The sequence below is a fragment of the Heptranchias perlo genome, chromosome 38 (genome assembly GCF_035084215.1).
Source record: "Heptranchias perlo isolate sHepPer1 chromosome 38, sHepPer1.hap1, whole genome shotgun sequence".
Lineage (NCBI taxonomy): Eukaryota > Metazoa > Chordata > Chondrichthyes > Hexanchiformes > Hexanchidae > Heptranchias > Heptranchias perlo.
The window spans coordinates 5,710,276-5,727,286 of record NC_090362.1 but is presented as its reverse complement, the minus strand read 5'-3'; the positions used below and the strand labels follow the sequence as shown (position 1 = coordinate 5,727,286).

Sequence of the window (17,011 nt, the reverse complement as noted above, 5' to 3'; positions counted from 1 at the left end):
TTTGATTCCAATCCACCTGGGCAAGATCCCTTTTTAACTCACTGAAATTTGCCCTCCTCCAGTTAAGCATTTTCACATTTGATTGTTCATCGTCCTTTTCCATAACTACCCCAAACCTAACGATATTATGATCACTGTTCCCCAAATGCTCCTCCACTGAAACATGCTACACCTGCCCCACATTATTCCCCAGAACTAGATCCAGCACTGTTTCCTTCCTGGTTGGGCTGGAAACACACTGTTCCAAAAGTTCTCGAACACATTCCAAGAATTCCTCCCCCTGTTTGCCCTTTACACTATTACTGTCCCAGTCTATACTGGCATAACTGAAGTCCCCAATTATCACTACTTTATAGTTCTTGCATCTTTCTGTAATTTGCCTGCAAATCTGGGCCTCTATCGCGTTCCCACTATTTAGTGGCCTACAGTAAACACCTAGTAGCGTAATAGCGCCTCTATTGTTCTTTAATTCCTAAATAGATTCTGTCTTTGACCTCTCAACTACATTTTTTTATTCATTCATGGGATGTGGGCATCACTGACAAGGCCAGCATTTATGCCCATCCCTAATTGCCCTTGAGGTGGTGGTGGTGAACTGTCTTTTTGAACCGTTGCAGTCATATGGTGAAGGTTCTCCCCAAAGTTAGGTAGGGAGTTCCAGGATTTTGACTCAGTGACAATGAAGGAATGGCAATATATTTCCAAGTCAACATGGTGTGTGACTTGGAGGGGAACGTGCAGGCGGTGTTGTTCCCATGCGCCCGCTGCCCTTGTCCTTGTCCTTGTCCTTCTAGGTGGTAGAGGTTGAGGGTTTGGGAGGAGCTGTCGAAGAAGCCTTGGCGAATTGCTGCTTTGTCCTGGATGGTGTCGAGCTTCTTGAGTGTTGTTGGAGCTGCACTCGTCCAGGCAAGGGGAGAGTATTCCATCACATTCCTGACTTGTAGATGGTGGAACGGCTTTGGGAATCAGGAGGTGAGTCACTCGCCGCAGAATACCCAGCCTCTGACCTGCTCTTGTAGCCACAGTATTTATATCGCTGGTCCAGTTTAGTTTCTGGTCATGAAACTATCTGATCAAGAATCATCCCTTTCCAGTGCTATAAGAAGTTTCTTTGATCAATACTGCCACCCCAACAACCCCCCCACCCCCCACCACCCCTTTCCTCCCTATGTTTCCTGAATATCTTGTAGCCAGGAATATTAAGTACCCAATCCTCCCCTTCTTTGAGCCAGGTATCTGTTATTACCACTATACCATAGTCCCATGTGGCGATGAGCCTGCAGCTCACCAACCTTATTTACCACGGTATGTGCATTTACGCACAGGCAATCTAAACTCATCTTAGTCTGCCTCGCATTTGCCCCCTTTCTGATCCCTCCTATTTCTGAACTATTCTTTGCTCTAGTGCTACTTGTCCGTCCCAATCCTCTGTGCACCTTGTTTCTCCTCTCTAATATTTCATCCTGGTACCCACCCACCCCCACAGCACTAGTTAACCTCCCTGCGAGGACACTGGTCACAGCTCTGTTGAAGTGCAACCTAACCATCTTGAACAGGTCCCTTTTGTTCTTTTCCTGCTCCCTTTCGCTAGATGTTCTGTTAGTTTCTTAAAAACATTTCCATTAGCTGTTCTACCTGTTTCCCCCCCCCAAAATACCTTTCCTGTCAGAAGGTGATTGCAATAGTTGCTCTGCTGCTGTAGCTTTATGAGGAAAGCTAAACTCAGTTTGTGGAGGATGACACTGAAAGGCATGGTCTTGCTATAGATTCCATGAACCAGTGGTTCCCGCATTTGGTCCTCATAGCAGCAACAAACTTCAGATAATATCTCAACGTGTTCTTAGTGCTTGTGGGGGGCTATGTGGGCCATTGAACAAATACTACTTGGCAGGACAGGTGCCATGCCATGCCACCAGTAAAGACATTCGGTCAAGTGGCTGAGGTTCATCAGATGTGCTCCTAATTTCCCATCCAGGGAGAGGGCCTAAAGTACAAATGAGAAATCAGCAATTGAGCTACTATCTAAGAGTTCCACTGTACAGTCTACTTCAGGATTAGATTTGATCATTTACATAGGGGTGCGGCCAAAAGGAATCCCACAAAAACCACCTGTTGTGGTTAATGTGAGATAAGGAGGAAGGGCTCCCTTCCAGAGTCAGGGCCCCTGGAGTGATGCATTAAACACCTCTGTGTATTCAGAACTTTTGTCTGAAATTGGGCCCTTCAGCATTCTCTTCATCCTTCACCCCCCCTCCTCCGGAGAGTCCGGTTTCCAATTGTCTGTAGGTGGATGGAGACTTTCTAAAGCAGGCCTATAGCTCTCTGCTGATGATGGGGGAATCTAGTCTACCCCACCGTGGACAGAATTGTGGCTCGCTGATGCTTCTAGATCATCAATGGCCTTGTTCATGGAGCCGAAAAGCCATGCAGTGCACTCTGTGATTTCCTTGCATATTATTCTGGGAAAGTTGCTTCAACAAGGAGGACTGTGACCATCTCAGAGCTAGAGGTCTCCAGTGAAAATTGGGACCATACTTTGCATACAGTAGGGGCCTAGAAACAAAGCCGTGCTCATTTACAGATTTTTTTTTTGGACTTATGGTTTAGGAACCCTCTCACCACGTGTCTATATGGGAATATTGACCCTTGTTTTGACTATTCCGGAGTGAATCTAGTCCAAAGGACTGACCAGCACTGGGATTGTTTCAGTGAACTTGTTTCATACTGTGTTGGGGGCTCCAGGTGGAGGGCTCCCTGTCAGAGAATTACCATTTCACTAAACCTTTACCTACTTAGAGGGTTGGGTGCAATCTGCTGTTCATTTACATTGAATTTGGCGCTGGTCGGTGCCAACATTCTTTCAGTGTTGGTGAATTCTGAGCACCGAGGAAGTAAAAGGGTCCCCATCGCCATCTCATGCTATTCAAAGCCAATGACACGCCTGGACTCAAGAGTCCTCAGTACCATGTGGTGCCAGTGTTTCCTAGGCACTCATCAGTGCCAACTGCTTTCAACGCCTGGCTGAGCACGGCTGGATTTCTCAGGCTTTACTGTGCATGTGTTTTGTGTTCATCATAGAGTCATAGAGTTATACAGCACGGATAGAGGCCCTTCGGCCCATCGTGTCCGCGCCGGCCATCAGCCCTGTCTACTCTAATCCCATATTCCAGCATTTGGTCCATAGCCTTGTATGCTATGGCATTTCAAGTGCTCATCCAAATGCTTCTTGAATGTTGTGAGGGTTCCTGCCTCCACAACCCTTTCAGACAGTGAGTTCCAGACTCCAACCACCCTCTGGGTGAAAAAGTTCTCTCTCAAATCCCCTCTAAACCTCCCGCCTTTTACCTTGAATCTATGTCCCCTTGTATTAGAACCCTCAACGAAGGGAAAAAGCTCCTTAGTATCCATCCTATCTGTGCCCCTCATAATTTTGTACACCTCAATCATGTCCCCCCCTCAGCCTCCTCTGCTCCAAGGAAAACAAACCCAATCTTCCCAGTCTCTCTTCATAGCTGAAGCGCTCCAGCCCTGGTAACATCCTGGTGAATCTCCTCTGCACCCTCTCCAAAGCGATCACATCCTTCCTGTAGTGCGGCGACCAGAACTGCACACAGTACTCCAGCTGTGGCCTAACCAGTGTTTTATACAGCTCCATCATAACCTCCTTGCTCTTATATTCTATGCCTCGGCTAATAAAGGCAAGTATCCCATATGCCTTCTTTACCACCTTATCTACCTGTTCCGCCGCCTTCAGGGATCTGTGAACTTGCACACCAAGATCCCTCTGACCCTCTGTCTTGCCTAGGGTCCTCCCATTCATTGTGTATTCCCTTGCCTTGTTAGTCCCTCCAAAGTGCATCACCTCGCACTTTTCCGGGTTAAATTCCATTTGCCACTGTTCCGCCCATCTGACCAACCCATCTATATCGTCCTGCAGACTGAGGCTATCCTCCTCGCTATTTACCACCCTACCAATCTTTGTATCATCAGCGAACTTACTGATCATACCTTTTACATTCATATCCAAGTCATTAATGTAGACCACAAACAGCAAGGGACCCAGCACCGATCCCTGTGGTACCCCACTGGCCACAGGCTTCCAGTCACAAAAACAACCTTCGACCATCACCCTCTGCCTTCTGCCACTAAGCCAGTTTTGTATCCAAAGTGCCAAGGCACCCTGGATTCCATGGGCTCGTACCTTCTTGACCAGTCTCCTGTGGGGGACTTTATCGAAGGCCTTACTGAAATCCATGTATACCACATCCACTGCGTTACCCTCATCCACACGCCTAGTCACCCCCTCAAAAAATTCAATCAAATTAGTCAGACATGATCTTCCCTTGACAAAGCCATGTTGACTATCCCTGATTAATCCTTGCTTCTCCAAGTGGAGACTAATTTTGTCCTTCAGAATTTTTTCCAATAATTTTCCTACCACTGATGTTAGGCTCATTGGCCTGTAGTTCCCCGGTTTTTCCCTACTCCCCTTCTTGAATAATGGTATTACATTAGCGGTTCTCCAGTCCTCTGGCACATCCCCTGTGGCCAGAGAGGTTCTGAATATATGTGTCAGAGCCCCAGCAATCTCCTCCTTTGCCTCACACAGTAGCCTGGGATACATTTCGTCCGGGCCTGGGGATTTATCCATTTTTAGGCCTGCTAAAACCGCCAATACCTCCTCCCGCTCGATGTTAATATGTTCGAGTATATCACAGTCCCCCTGCTGTATTTCTATGTCTACATCGTCCTTCTCCATAGTGAAAACAGATGCAAAAAATTCATTTAGAACCCCTCCTACATCTGCCGGCTCCACACACAGATTGCCATTTTTGTCCCTAATGGGCCCTATTTTTTCCCCCGAGTCATCCTCTTACCCTTAATATACTTATAAAACATCTTAGGATTTTCCTTTATTTTGCTCGCCAGTGTTATTTCATGGCCCCTCCTTGATCTCCTAATTTCTTTTTTAAGTATCCCCCTGCACTTTTTGTACTCCTCTAGGGCTTCCTCCGTCTTTAGCCTTTTGTATCTGCCAAAAGCCCTCCTTTTTTTCCTAATCCATTCTCGTATATCCCCTGACATCCAAGGTTCCCTGGAGTTCTTGGAACCACCCTTGACCTTTACGGGAACATGTTGCCATTGTATGGTCTCAATCTCCCTTCTGAAAGACTCCCATTGCTCCGATGCGGATTTTCCTACAAGCAGCTGATCCCAGTCCATTTTGGCCAGATCCTGCCTTATCCTATTAAAATCGGCCTTCCCCCAATTTAGAACCTTTATTTCCGGCCCCTCCCTGTCCTTTTCCATGACCACCTTAAATCTCACCGAATTATGGTCACTCTCACCAAAGTGCTCACCTACTAGCACTTCTTCCACTTGGCCGGCCACATTCCCTAGAATTAGGTCCAGTACCGCCCCCTCTCTTGTAGGACTTTCTACATGCTGGCTCAAAAAGCTCTCCTGGATGCACGTTAAGAATTTTGTACCCTCTAAGCCTTTTACACTCTGAGTATCCCAGTTAATATTGGGGAAGTTGAAATCCCCCACTATTATTACCCTATTATTTGCACAATTTTCTGAGATTTGCCTACATATCTGTTCCTCTATCTCCCCCTGACTGTTTGGGGACCTATAGTACACTCCCATCAAAGTGCTTGCCCCCTTTTTGTTTTTAAGCTCCACCCATATGGCCTCATTAGAGGAACCTGCTAATATATCATCCCTCCTTATGGCAGTAATTGATTCTTTAATTAATATTGCGACCCCCCCTCCTCTTATACCTCCCCCTCTGTCTCGCCTGAAGATTCTGTACCCCATCAATGTAGGAAAATGGTGCATCTATTCCAAATAGGTGCGTTCTGTGAACCCAAGATAAATTTTGTAAATTGTGCTATCCCGATTAGCCTACAGGAATATTTTACAGCATGAGTGTCAGCAAACTTGAATAGACTATTGCATGGCACAGCATCTAAAGCCTTTGACAGATGGCACAGAGATGCAAACCCAACTGTAGAGGCACTTGGTTCTGATGCGAGGGCCAACATTAAAGGATGCACTGTACACAGTACAGCTGGGACACAGTATAAAATCCAAATGTGTGCTTGGGGCCCCCTCGAGTGCTAATCCTCTTGTTTGTTTTTGGCTGCTTAACTTGCTCTTCATATAAGCCATCGAGGGAGCAGATGGTCTAAACAGCATAGCTTTTCTTTCTTTTGTAATCTTGCCCTGAAAAGGACAGCCTAGAATATTTTCAGTCATCTGGTACTGACACCTTAGAAAGGAAACACCAACTGGATTAAATGACAGGTGTTTTTGTGTCTACCTAATCTAACCTACTCCTGTAGAATGCTGACGACATTGTCCCAAACTTTGAAAGAAAGACCTGCATTTATATAGCGCCTGATTACACCATAGTTGAGGCAGGAATGAATGTTAGTCAGGATGAAGACAAAATGAGGGAAGCATGATAAAAAAGGCATGGAAACATGAATCGAATCTGAAGGATTAATATTGTGTGCACAGTGAATTGTGCACAGTGCATTAACCACAGGTTACAGAAAAGTTGCAGTATATTAAAGCTGCTAGTTGTAGTCAAATCAAATACATCTGTGGGTTGAGAATGTTAGCATTTTACTTTTTACTCTTCGAAATTAAATTTTTGGGAACTTTTAAAATATGAAATTCTGGTGAAAATTAACAAAAAAAAAGTTACACTTTCCAGGTAAAAGTTGGACAGAGGGGAAGGAATTCAATGTTATAAAAACCTTGAACTTTTGCATACTTAGTCCTCCAAATAGTTAGTTTACCAAATACATTTTATTGTTTTACTTTAGATATAGAGTTATTTTTGATAATGCTGATGAGGCAAGAGAAAAGCATACAGGCCACTTCAGATGACACTTCTAAGAAGCTGAAAGTCCCCCAGAAGCAAATCTTTGGGAGACAGTCCAAAAAACATTTATGGGATAATTTTAAAGCTCAGTAATTTAATTAAAGTACATGAATGACGTCAGTACTGAGCAGGGACCCTGTGGGTGGTGATAAGTTGAAATAATTGGTCTCTTTCTAAAGGGAAAAAAAATCTTTGTTTTGACTAGTGTATAAATTGCTACCAAGGCAGAAATATTTGTCCTTCAACTGAGGTTCATTTAACAGCTCAGCTGTAGGAGAATGCTTTTTGTCTCATTCTAAGCTGTGTCACTTCATTTATACAGCCCACTGCTGTCTATTCTAAGGTGTTCTATGACAAATTTCTGCTGACAACCCTTTCTTTGAACGTGATAGCATTTCTTCCACCCAGTCTGCAGAGTTTAAAGACCCACCCTTTCAATCTGTACATACAGAAATTCACATTGTAACTGTTTTGAAAAGATACAGTTCCAGTAACACCAAAAGTCTTCTCAACACATGATAACGAGAACAGCCAGGGCAGAAATCCCAATAATTTAGAATATAAATGTTACTGTATTACATTTCTGTTAAGTATAAGAAACCCCACATTGTTTAACACCTCAATCTACTTCATTTTCTTCACATCTTTGAATATCTTAAACGACAACAACTAAACAATTAAAAAAAACCCTCAGAATGCCGTGGGGTCCAGAGACATGACCTCCTCCCTGCGCTGGTCAGTTTTGAAAATTTTCAGCGCTTTGAAACTCGACAATAAAGCTACTGACATATCATGAGGGACTTAATTGTAACTCTGACACACAACTAACAAGATTTTTAAAAATGTAAACACTTCAATTTTGTTTCGCCCCACCCCCAATTCTCTCTACCTTGTTTTTTTTTAAAATAGATAGACTTACATTTATAATGGCCCGCAAATGGCTCATAACGTAACAGAGCCGATCAAAGCTCACCGTTATTTCAGGGAAAATGGAAGAGCAAGTACCGGAGATATCACATGCGCAGTCAATCGCGGAAATTGGGAAACTGCTCTGCCTGATTCCCTGCTTCTCCGAAAGCTTCGTGGTAAAGAGATCTCGCCAGCTAAAACGAACGGACCTGCGCAAATGTGCTCGCCTGCCTAGCTGGAAACTAACTATTCTCTCCAGAAAAAAAGTACACGGGGTTACATCAGGTTTAAACTAACTTTTAACGGCGTGGTAAGTATTAATGACTGCCAAACCACCCATTCTGCCGGATATTAATTGTTGATGGACATTTTAATTTAAAATTTTTAAAAAAACTTTTTCTTTCTATCTCAATTTGATATTTCTTACCCTCTCTATTTTGCTTTCTCTAACTGATTGTAACTGAATTCACTGTTGTAACTTTCACTTCCTGGTTCTGACTTTCTGGCTTGACAAGGATGCTTCAAGCTGATTGATTGAGGGGAGAGAGCAATCCTTTCCCCACTCTCACAGCTGACAGTGGCCCAGGAATCACCACTGTACTTTCTGCAGCTCACCGTTGAAGCAAGTTGGCGCGCAGGAGCCCGCGAATAATTTGTGGGTGAGTTTATAACCAACGAGAGGCGGCACAATTTCCAGGCCATATAGACTCTTTCATGTCCTCAAAACAGCCCAAAATGCTTCACAGCCAGTGCAGTCACTTGTTTGGTAGGCAAAAGCTGCAGCCAATATGCACACAAGGTCGCAAAATACCATTTTGGTCGCGGGATGAAGAGGAGAGCTCCTTGCTCTTCCTCAAAAAAAGTCATAGAGTCATAGAGTTATACAGCACGGATAGAGGCCCTTCGGCCCATCGTGTCCGCGCCGACCATCAGCCCTGTCTACTCTAATCCCATATTCCAGCATTTGGTCCGTAGCCTTGTATGCTATGGCATTTCAAGTGCTCATCCAAATGCTTCTTGAATGTTGTGAGGGTTCCTGCCTCCACAACCCTTTCAGGCAGTGAGTTCCAGACTCCAACCACCCTCTGGGTGAAAAAGTTCTTTCTCAAATCCCCTCTAAACCTCCCGCCTTTTACCTTGAATCTATGTCCCCTTGTTATAGAACCCTCAACGAAGGGAAAAAGCTCCTTAGTATCCATCCCAAGTGCCATGGGATCTTTCACGTCCAGCTGAACACTCGCTCAGAACTACACTGAAGCAACAGCCTAGATTGTGTGCTCAGGTACTGCAGTAGGGTTTGAATCTATGACCACCCAACTCAGAGACAGGCACTCAAATGTATTTTTTTCCCCCGTGTAATCTAATAATATTTTCCAAACATTCACTTTTCCTGCAAAATAAACTTAAACCTTCAATTTGTTTCTTCCTCCTGCTATTGACTTGAGGTTGGAGCAACTTCCATAAGTTTGGGCTGCAAACGATCGCCAAACGCCCGCGTTTGAGCCAATGAAATGCCTAAACACTGAAGGTTAACAGGAGTATGGGACAAATGAGTCAGCTCAGCCGTCTGGTGCTTTAAATCACAAACTGAGATGGATGAGTAAACTCACTGGTGGCTTACAGAGAAACAGCATGCCCCGATGAGTAACTTGTCCAAATCACACTTAAGGTTAACAGGAACACAGAAATATAACATAGGAAATAAGAACAGGCAATCGGCACTCAGCTCCCTTGTCATTTATGTCCTTTGGTCAAAACCCGATCTACATAATTTTCCTACCACAAATTCACATCCTCCTTATCTGTGCTAAATTTGTTCCAATTATCTTTTAAATACATCAATGGAGTCACTAATTATGCTAGTGATCAAAAAAATGGGATCGCTCAATGTGTGAAATGGTTCCTTTTTTCCCCCCTTCAAATGTCTGCTCCAAGTTGCACAGGCACCAACTCTCGGTACCTCACCCACAGTCTTTCTTCATGTGTGACCCTAAACACTCAGTACCAGGAAGCTATTTGGCTGTGGGTTGGGGGGGGCGGAGGAAGATGGGAAAAAGAAACACTGCTGAGCCTGATCGCAATCCAACCCAAAGCAAGTAACCCCACGTACACCGCCCTCAAAAATAGTCAAAGTGGTTTGTCAGGCAGCATCTTCCCTTTCCAAGTCCATGCATCCTTAAGTTTGGCTATTGGCTTCCTCAGTCTGTATCATGTCCATGATTTTTCTATCATGACTCTCCAGGAAATCCCGCTCTACATTCACCTTATCTCCTCCCTTCGTTGTATTAAAACCTTGAGCCACAGTTCTCCCTTTACTCTTTTTTCTAATGAGATTAAAATTTAATTTCTCAACAAGGTAAAACCTAAAATCATCTTAATTCACCTCTGAATTCTTTAAGTAGGGTGATAGCACATTGACAGTACTCCACGTGGACTCAGCTTGGAACTAGCCTTATGCAGCCCATGTTATTTCTCTTTACCAAGCGCTGCAATATTTTCAATGTTCACACTGGTTTTGTCAACTACTTAATAATGCCCTTTATTTTGCAGTCATATTTGCCATTTTAAATATACAATTGTGCTACCCTGTACTTCTCAATATTAAACACTATTTACAATTCATCTACCCACTTGCAAAAACCTCTCTGGGTGCCCAAATGTTATTTCTTTGTTCTGAACCCCCTACTACTTCACACAAATGCACATCATGCGGCATTTCATGGTTTAACAAAGCTCGTTCATAAATATAAAAACAGGAGAGGTCCCAGAACTGAACTCCAGGGCACTCTGGCGCTCACAGTTATAGCAATCCAATCAGAGTGATCATCGTAGGCCATTCCCTTTATTTCTTTATCACTGGAGGTATTTAACCAGGTTATTGAACTTTTACCTCAGCCAGAAATCACTTGGAAGCCAATTCATCAAATACCTTCTGAAAGGCAAGGTTAAAAAATGACGCCAAGATCTATAACACTCTCCCGCGCCCCACGGCAAAAATACTCCAATAAATTTGGAACAACTTTATAAGCCTGTAATTCTTGTTACTCTCACTAAGGAATTTTCATGGCTTTAATTACACACTAAATGTTTTTTCCACTGACTATATGTGTACTTCCAACACGCCAAGACGTTTCTGAGCTTTTTGTGAGATAGCTAACATTTAAATCGGATACTATACCTATAGCCACTTTTTGCACTCAGAACCAGGTGGTCAGAAGTGTCATCTTCTGAATATTGAAGTTCCACCTTGCTTCAGACTCTCGACCATCTCCCCTGGGCAGTGACTCATGCAGAGGTACGAGTTCAAAGAGTGCCAGCAGCCCGCCAGTACCTCACCCAAGTAACCTGGAGTCAACAGGCCCTTCATTCATTGGGGGAGGTCACAACCAAGCCCAATTCTCTCCTCTCATGTGCATTTAACAGCAGAATCAGGACCACAAACCCTGGCGGATTTCCTCCCTCCCTAACCAGATACACGAGGTCCAACTGCAGTGTCCCTATCACTATTCTAGTTGGGTATTCTGTGGCGAGTGGCTCACCTCCTGACTCCCCAAAGCCTCTCCACCCCTACAAGGCACAAGTTTGGAGTATGATGCAACACTTGCCTGGATTGGTGAAGCTGCAACAACACTCAAGAAGCTCAACACCATCCAGGACAAAGCAGCCCGCTTGATCGGCAGCCCATCCACCACCTTAAACATCCACTCCCTCCACCACCAGCGCATCACGGCTGCAGTGTGTACCATCTACAAGATGCACTGCAGCAATGCGCCAAGGCTTCTTCGGCACTTCCCAAATCCGCGATCTCTACCTCCCAGAAGGACAAGGGCAGCAGGCGCATGGGGACACCACCACCTCCAAGTTGCCCTCCCAGTCACCAGCAGACTTGGACATATACCGCCATTACTTCATCATTGCTGGGTCAAAATCCTGGAACTCCCAGCCTAACAGCATTGTGGGAGCACCTTCACCATACAGACTGCAGCGGTTCAAGTAGAAGGCGGCTCACCACTAACTGGTCAAGGGCAACTAGGGATGAGCAATAAATGCCGGCCTTGCTAGCAACACCCACATCAAGAATTAATTTTTAAAAAGCAGCTGTTCTTCATTCATGAGTCTAGACACTAATTCAACAAAGTGGTGCATTTTGGTAGGAAGAATAAGGAGGCCACATATTGCTTGGAAAGTCAGTCTAAATGGGTTAGTGGAGCAAAGGGATCTCAGGGTACAGATACACAATCACCGAAAGTAGCAACGTAAGTTAATAAGGCCATAAAAATGGCAAACCAAGTACTGGGGTTCATTTCTAGAGGGATAGAATTGAAAAGCAGAGAAGTTATGTTAAACTTGTATAGTTGGTTAGACTACACTTAGAGTACTGTGCACAGTTCTGGTCTCTATATTATAGAAAGGATATAGAGGCATTGGAGAAGGTGCAAAAAAGATTCACAAGGATGAAACCAGAACTGAGAGGATATACTTATTAGGAAAGGCTAATCAGACTGGGACTCTTTTCTCTAGAAAAGAGAAGGCAGAGGTGTGACCTGATAGAGGTCTTTAAGATTAAAAAAAGGGTTGAATAAGGTAGACGCAGAGAAAATGTTTCCATCTGTGGGGGTGTCCAAAACTAGAGGTCATAAATATTAGATAGACACTAATAAATCCAATAGGGAATTCAGGAGAAACTTCTTTACCCAGGGAGTGGTTAGAACGTGGAACGCGGCACCACATGTTGAGGCAAATAGCATAGATGCATTAAAGGGGAAGCTAGATAAGCACAAGGGAGAAAGGAACAGAAGGCTATTCTGATAGGATCAGATGAAGTAGGGAGGGAGGAGGCTCGTGCGGAGTATAAACACTGGCATAGACCAGTTGGGCCGGATTGGCTGTTTCTGTGCTGTAGACTCAATGTAATATCCAACCCTGGAGAGTAAAGCTGTTCACCCGATATCCACTTAAGTGTACTTTTCAGCAGCACTGTCTGGACAGCGACCAGGAGTGGGAATTCTGGCTGAGGCCCAGGAACACGGAGGAAAATTGCAGCTCCCCAATTGTTGCCCTGGCTAAGATCAGCTGAATCAGGAATTAAGCCTGGGGTCTGCTAGTACTTTTTTTTTTTAAGACTGCCATTATATTACCTCTCCTCCTATCTCACCTCTATAATGACTTGTTCTTTTAATATTTCGACTAACAGCAAATATTCAAAAAAATGCTACTCAAAATACCCTCTGCAATTTTTTTAATTCTCTCTGGCAATTTTTAAGTTTCATTTTATATTTTCCCAATTTCCTTCCTTCTGGTTTGAGTCTTTTAAAAACAATTTATTTTGCTTTACACCATTCTTAACTTCCCTATTGATCCATTTTGTTCCACTACAAAGTGGTAGGCACTTAATGTGCACGGTCTCCAATAGATTCTTAAAACTTTCCATTCCTGTTTGAGCCTTTTCCCCTCTGGAATACACACAATCATCCCTATATCAATCCTCAGCGATTTAAAATCAGCTTTCCTGAAATCTGGTGTATTAATTTTATTTCTTCCTTCTATTGTACCACAACATTAAATCCACACACTATTACTAGTGCTCAATTGTTCCTCTACATTAAACTTCCTCCATTTCAGGTTTACCATTAAAAAGTTAAGTAAATGTGCTTTCCTCACACTGTTTTAACTTGCTGTATCAAGAACCTCTATCAGTAGAATACATAAGTCAGAGGACATTATGGTCAAACTGTATAGTGGTCCGATCAGACTATACTTTGAGAACTGTTTCCTTTTCTGATCAGTGAGACACAAGGGAGAGGGTCAAGGCTTGGAGCAGTGCAAAGAGCCACAAGACTGATCCTTGAATGTTAGAGGTCTGATTTATGAGGAAAGGCTGGAGAAACTTGGGCTTTTCAGCCTTGAAAGATGGCATCAGAGATGATCTTAGAGATATACAGGAAACTGGAGTAGAAAAGGTAAATCCAGGCTATACTTAAATTAAATCGCAGGAGTGGCCACAGAGTCAACCTAATAAAAAGGCAAATTTAAGACTGATAACAGGAAGTTCTTTGTACGATTACCTTTATGAGTGGAGATCTCAATGTCCAAAACCATTTTTATTTATTTTAGTGGGAATGATTATAACGGTGGAGGGACCTTCAATATTCTCCTTTCGGTCATGCAGTGTGCCCCTCACCTTTTCTATAGTTATCTTATCTTGAAAATCTACTTAAGTGAAATTAACTACTCCAGACAAAGTTTTAAATCAGTAGCTCTGCAATTTACATCATTAATGAATGAAAATATTTCCAATGTGAAGTTGAATTCATGTGATTGTGATTTGATTAGGTTTTACCACACAGTTTAGTTATAGCCACTATGCTTTTCATAACACACTGTAGCTGTTGTATGGGCCAGCAGGAATGAAAATTACTAGCAAAGGGTTACACAAATTTTAATTTTACATTGAAAAATTGCTTATGGATTAGAGAAGAATAAGTCACAAAGAATTTATAGAACCAATTTTAATACATACTAGCTAAAAGAGAGAGCAATTTCTCAGGCACCTGTTAACAGGATCAGGTATTAACCTCATTTTGGCCCCTCGGTTATTACATAGTTACATAGAATTTACAGCACAGCAACAGGACATTCGACCAAAATGGTCTATGCCGGTGTTTATGCTCTGCACGAGCCTCCTCCCTCCCTACTTCATCTAACCCTATCAGCATATCCTTCTATTCCTTTCTCCCTCGTGTACTTATCTAGCTTCCCCTTAAATGCATTTATAATATTTGCCTCAACTACTCCTTGTGGTAGCACATTCCACATTCTTACCATTCTTTGGGTAAAGAAGCTTCTCCTGAATTGCTATTGGATTTCTTAGTGACTATCTTATACTGATGACTTCTAGTTTTGGACTCCCCCACAAGTGGGGACATTTTCTCTACATCTAACCTATCAAACCCTTTCATCATCTTAAAAGATCAGGTCACCCCTCAGCCTTCTCTTTTCTAGAGAAAAGAGCCCCAGCCTGTTTAGTCTCTCCTGATAAGTATATCCTCTCAGTTTTGGTATCATCCTTGTGAATCTTTTTTCCACCTTCTCCAATGCCTCTATATCCTTTTTATAATATGGAGACCAGAACTGTGCACAGTACTCTAAGTGTGGTCTAACCAATGTTCAATACAAGTTTAACTTGATCTATCATTTCCTTTCCTTTTTGTACTCAGTATTTTAAAAGTATATTTTTGCTTGAACTTAGAATATTTTTCTGGCTTTTCAACTGGGTTTGTTACTACCATCAGCCATCATTTCATTATGATTCCAAAGTCAGTATAATACTGATACTTCGATGGACCTTGAAATTTGTCATTGTGAAATCTCTGCAAGCTCAGAAGTCATTTCTATTGATAGCTTCAATCTTGTTTGCAAAATGTATCAATAAAACATAGCATTGATTTTTTTCTTAACCTTATAGGGCATTTAGGGTAGGGCAATAAATAGCCTTGCCAGCATTGCCCACCTATTGAGAATAAATAGAAACAAAATTCGATGTTGCACCATTCATGATTGCTTTTTCGTGATGATATTGGTTTGGTTGACTTTCATCATATGAATTTTACACCAAGTTAAATGGCGGTTTACAGCAGAAATGTGTAGTGGCGACACACGATGTACAATGTAACTGAGAGGTAATCTTCTCCAATAGTTTGTGGCTGAGGACAACTTGTGACTTTTGGTTCACTAATCAATCTGGATTGGCTCACCAAAGCACTACCAAATTTGAGAAGTACCAATCTATCCAATTTCAATGCCCTAGTATCTACACTTTTAATATTAAAAATGTGGAACACTGGAAGGTATTCCAGTAATTTGACATTAAGTCACATGGTATAAAATAATTCCAGCTCAAGGTTCAGGTATCAAAAAGGGCAACATAGCTCAAGCACAATCATCTGAGCGCCAAAATAGAATGACACCCTCCCAGTGTTTTAAGAGATTGTATCTGAATTTTTGACTGAACAATTTAATAATGTTACTTTTTTTTAAACCAAGGCACTGCTTGTGGGGAATTATTTTATACTGTGTGACTTGAGGTCAAAATGTTGGTACGCTGGGCATGACAGCAGTGTCACTAAAGCAGCAATGGCAGCTCCATGCTTTAGAATCAGTCACCAGAGAATGCCAAGAGACATTTACCATTTCTAAAAGCATTCTCAGATCAAGACAAGACAGAAATTAGGTATAAAGGCAATAAGTAAATGAGAACTGACTTGGCTGGTTAATATACTCACATACACAAACTACAGACCTTGCTCATAGTAACATGCAAATTGCTTTATAAATTTAAGATTCAGAGCCAGCTATCTGAAAGATCTATGCACTTATCCAGTTCCCCACACCCTTTTTAAATATTTATTTTTCAAATATTTAACCACTTTCCTTTTAAAAGCTATTATGGATTCTGCTTCCACCACAGTTTCTGGTGAGGCATCCTACGTCCCCAGCCACCGTCTGTGCATTAATCATCATTCTCCTTCCCTCTCCCTTGGTTCAGTTAAAGGACCATCGGGCACAAACAGCTCACTGGGCACCGGGTTAGGGGCATCCGCACAGACAACCACTGTCAGCGCACAGAGAGGGAGGGAGGGAGGGAGGGAGGGGGGGGGGGAATACAGTTGGAAGACTGAACACGTCGAGTGATATTTTTTTAATGGGTGTTTAACTTTTTAAACTAGCAGAGCCTCACATTTCGATATCTTTATTTAAATCACAGGCCGCAGCCTCAGCCCTACTCCACCAGGGGAGGCTGCACACACCAGACAGGCGGATTTTACTGTTAAGAGCGAACAGTGTGTGTCCCCTCCCCCGGGCCAGGACCAGGGCGATGGCTGTGCCCTCCCACGGGCCAGCGCCGGTTCCTGACCCAGGACCAGCCCCATCCCCTCGCCCGGGCATCATTGTTGTATTTAAACCCTTCCCCCCAGCGTCACCTCACCACGATCGGTCGGGGGAGGGAACCGAAAGGAGAAGCCCGAACCCTCCCCACTCACTGCCCCGGGTCTCAGGCCTGGGATTCAGACCGATCGGAGGCTCCCCGATCCCCCGCTCCCCTCAGGACAGCTCCTACCTGCCGCCATCGCTCCATCCGAGCAAAGCACGGACAGCCGCACCCCCGCACCAACCACCATTCTCATTGGATCCCAGCGCCGACCAATC

The 17,011-nt window shown here is 43.4% G+C and overlaps 1 protein-coding gene across 3 annotated transcripts in view; it reads right to left on the bottom strand.

The window, feature by feature from the left end:
• ireb2 (iron-responsive element binding protein 2) overlaps window positions 1-17,011 on the bottom strand; it is a 57,551-nt gene extending 40,540 nt beyond the window's left edge. Inside the window, exon 1 of one of the 3 annotated variants that reach the window (XM_067973333.1) lies at window positions 16,923-17,011. In XM_067973333.1, coding sequence (XP_067829434.1) covers window positions 16,923-16,989 — 67 coding nt within the window. In that variant the 5' untranslated portion in view covers window positions 16,990-17,011. The remainder of the gene's footprint in view (window positions 1-16,922) is intronic. The other 2 variants (XM_067973331.1, XM_067973332.1) reach the window with 2 other exon arrangements.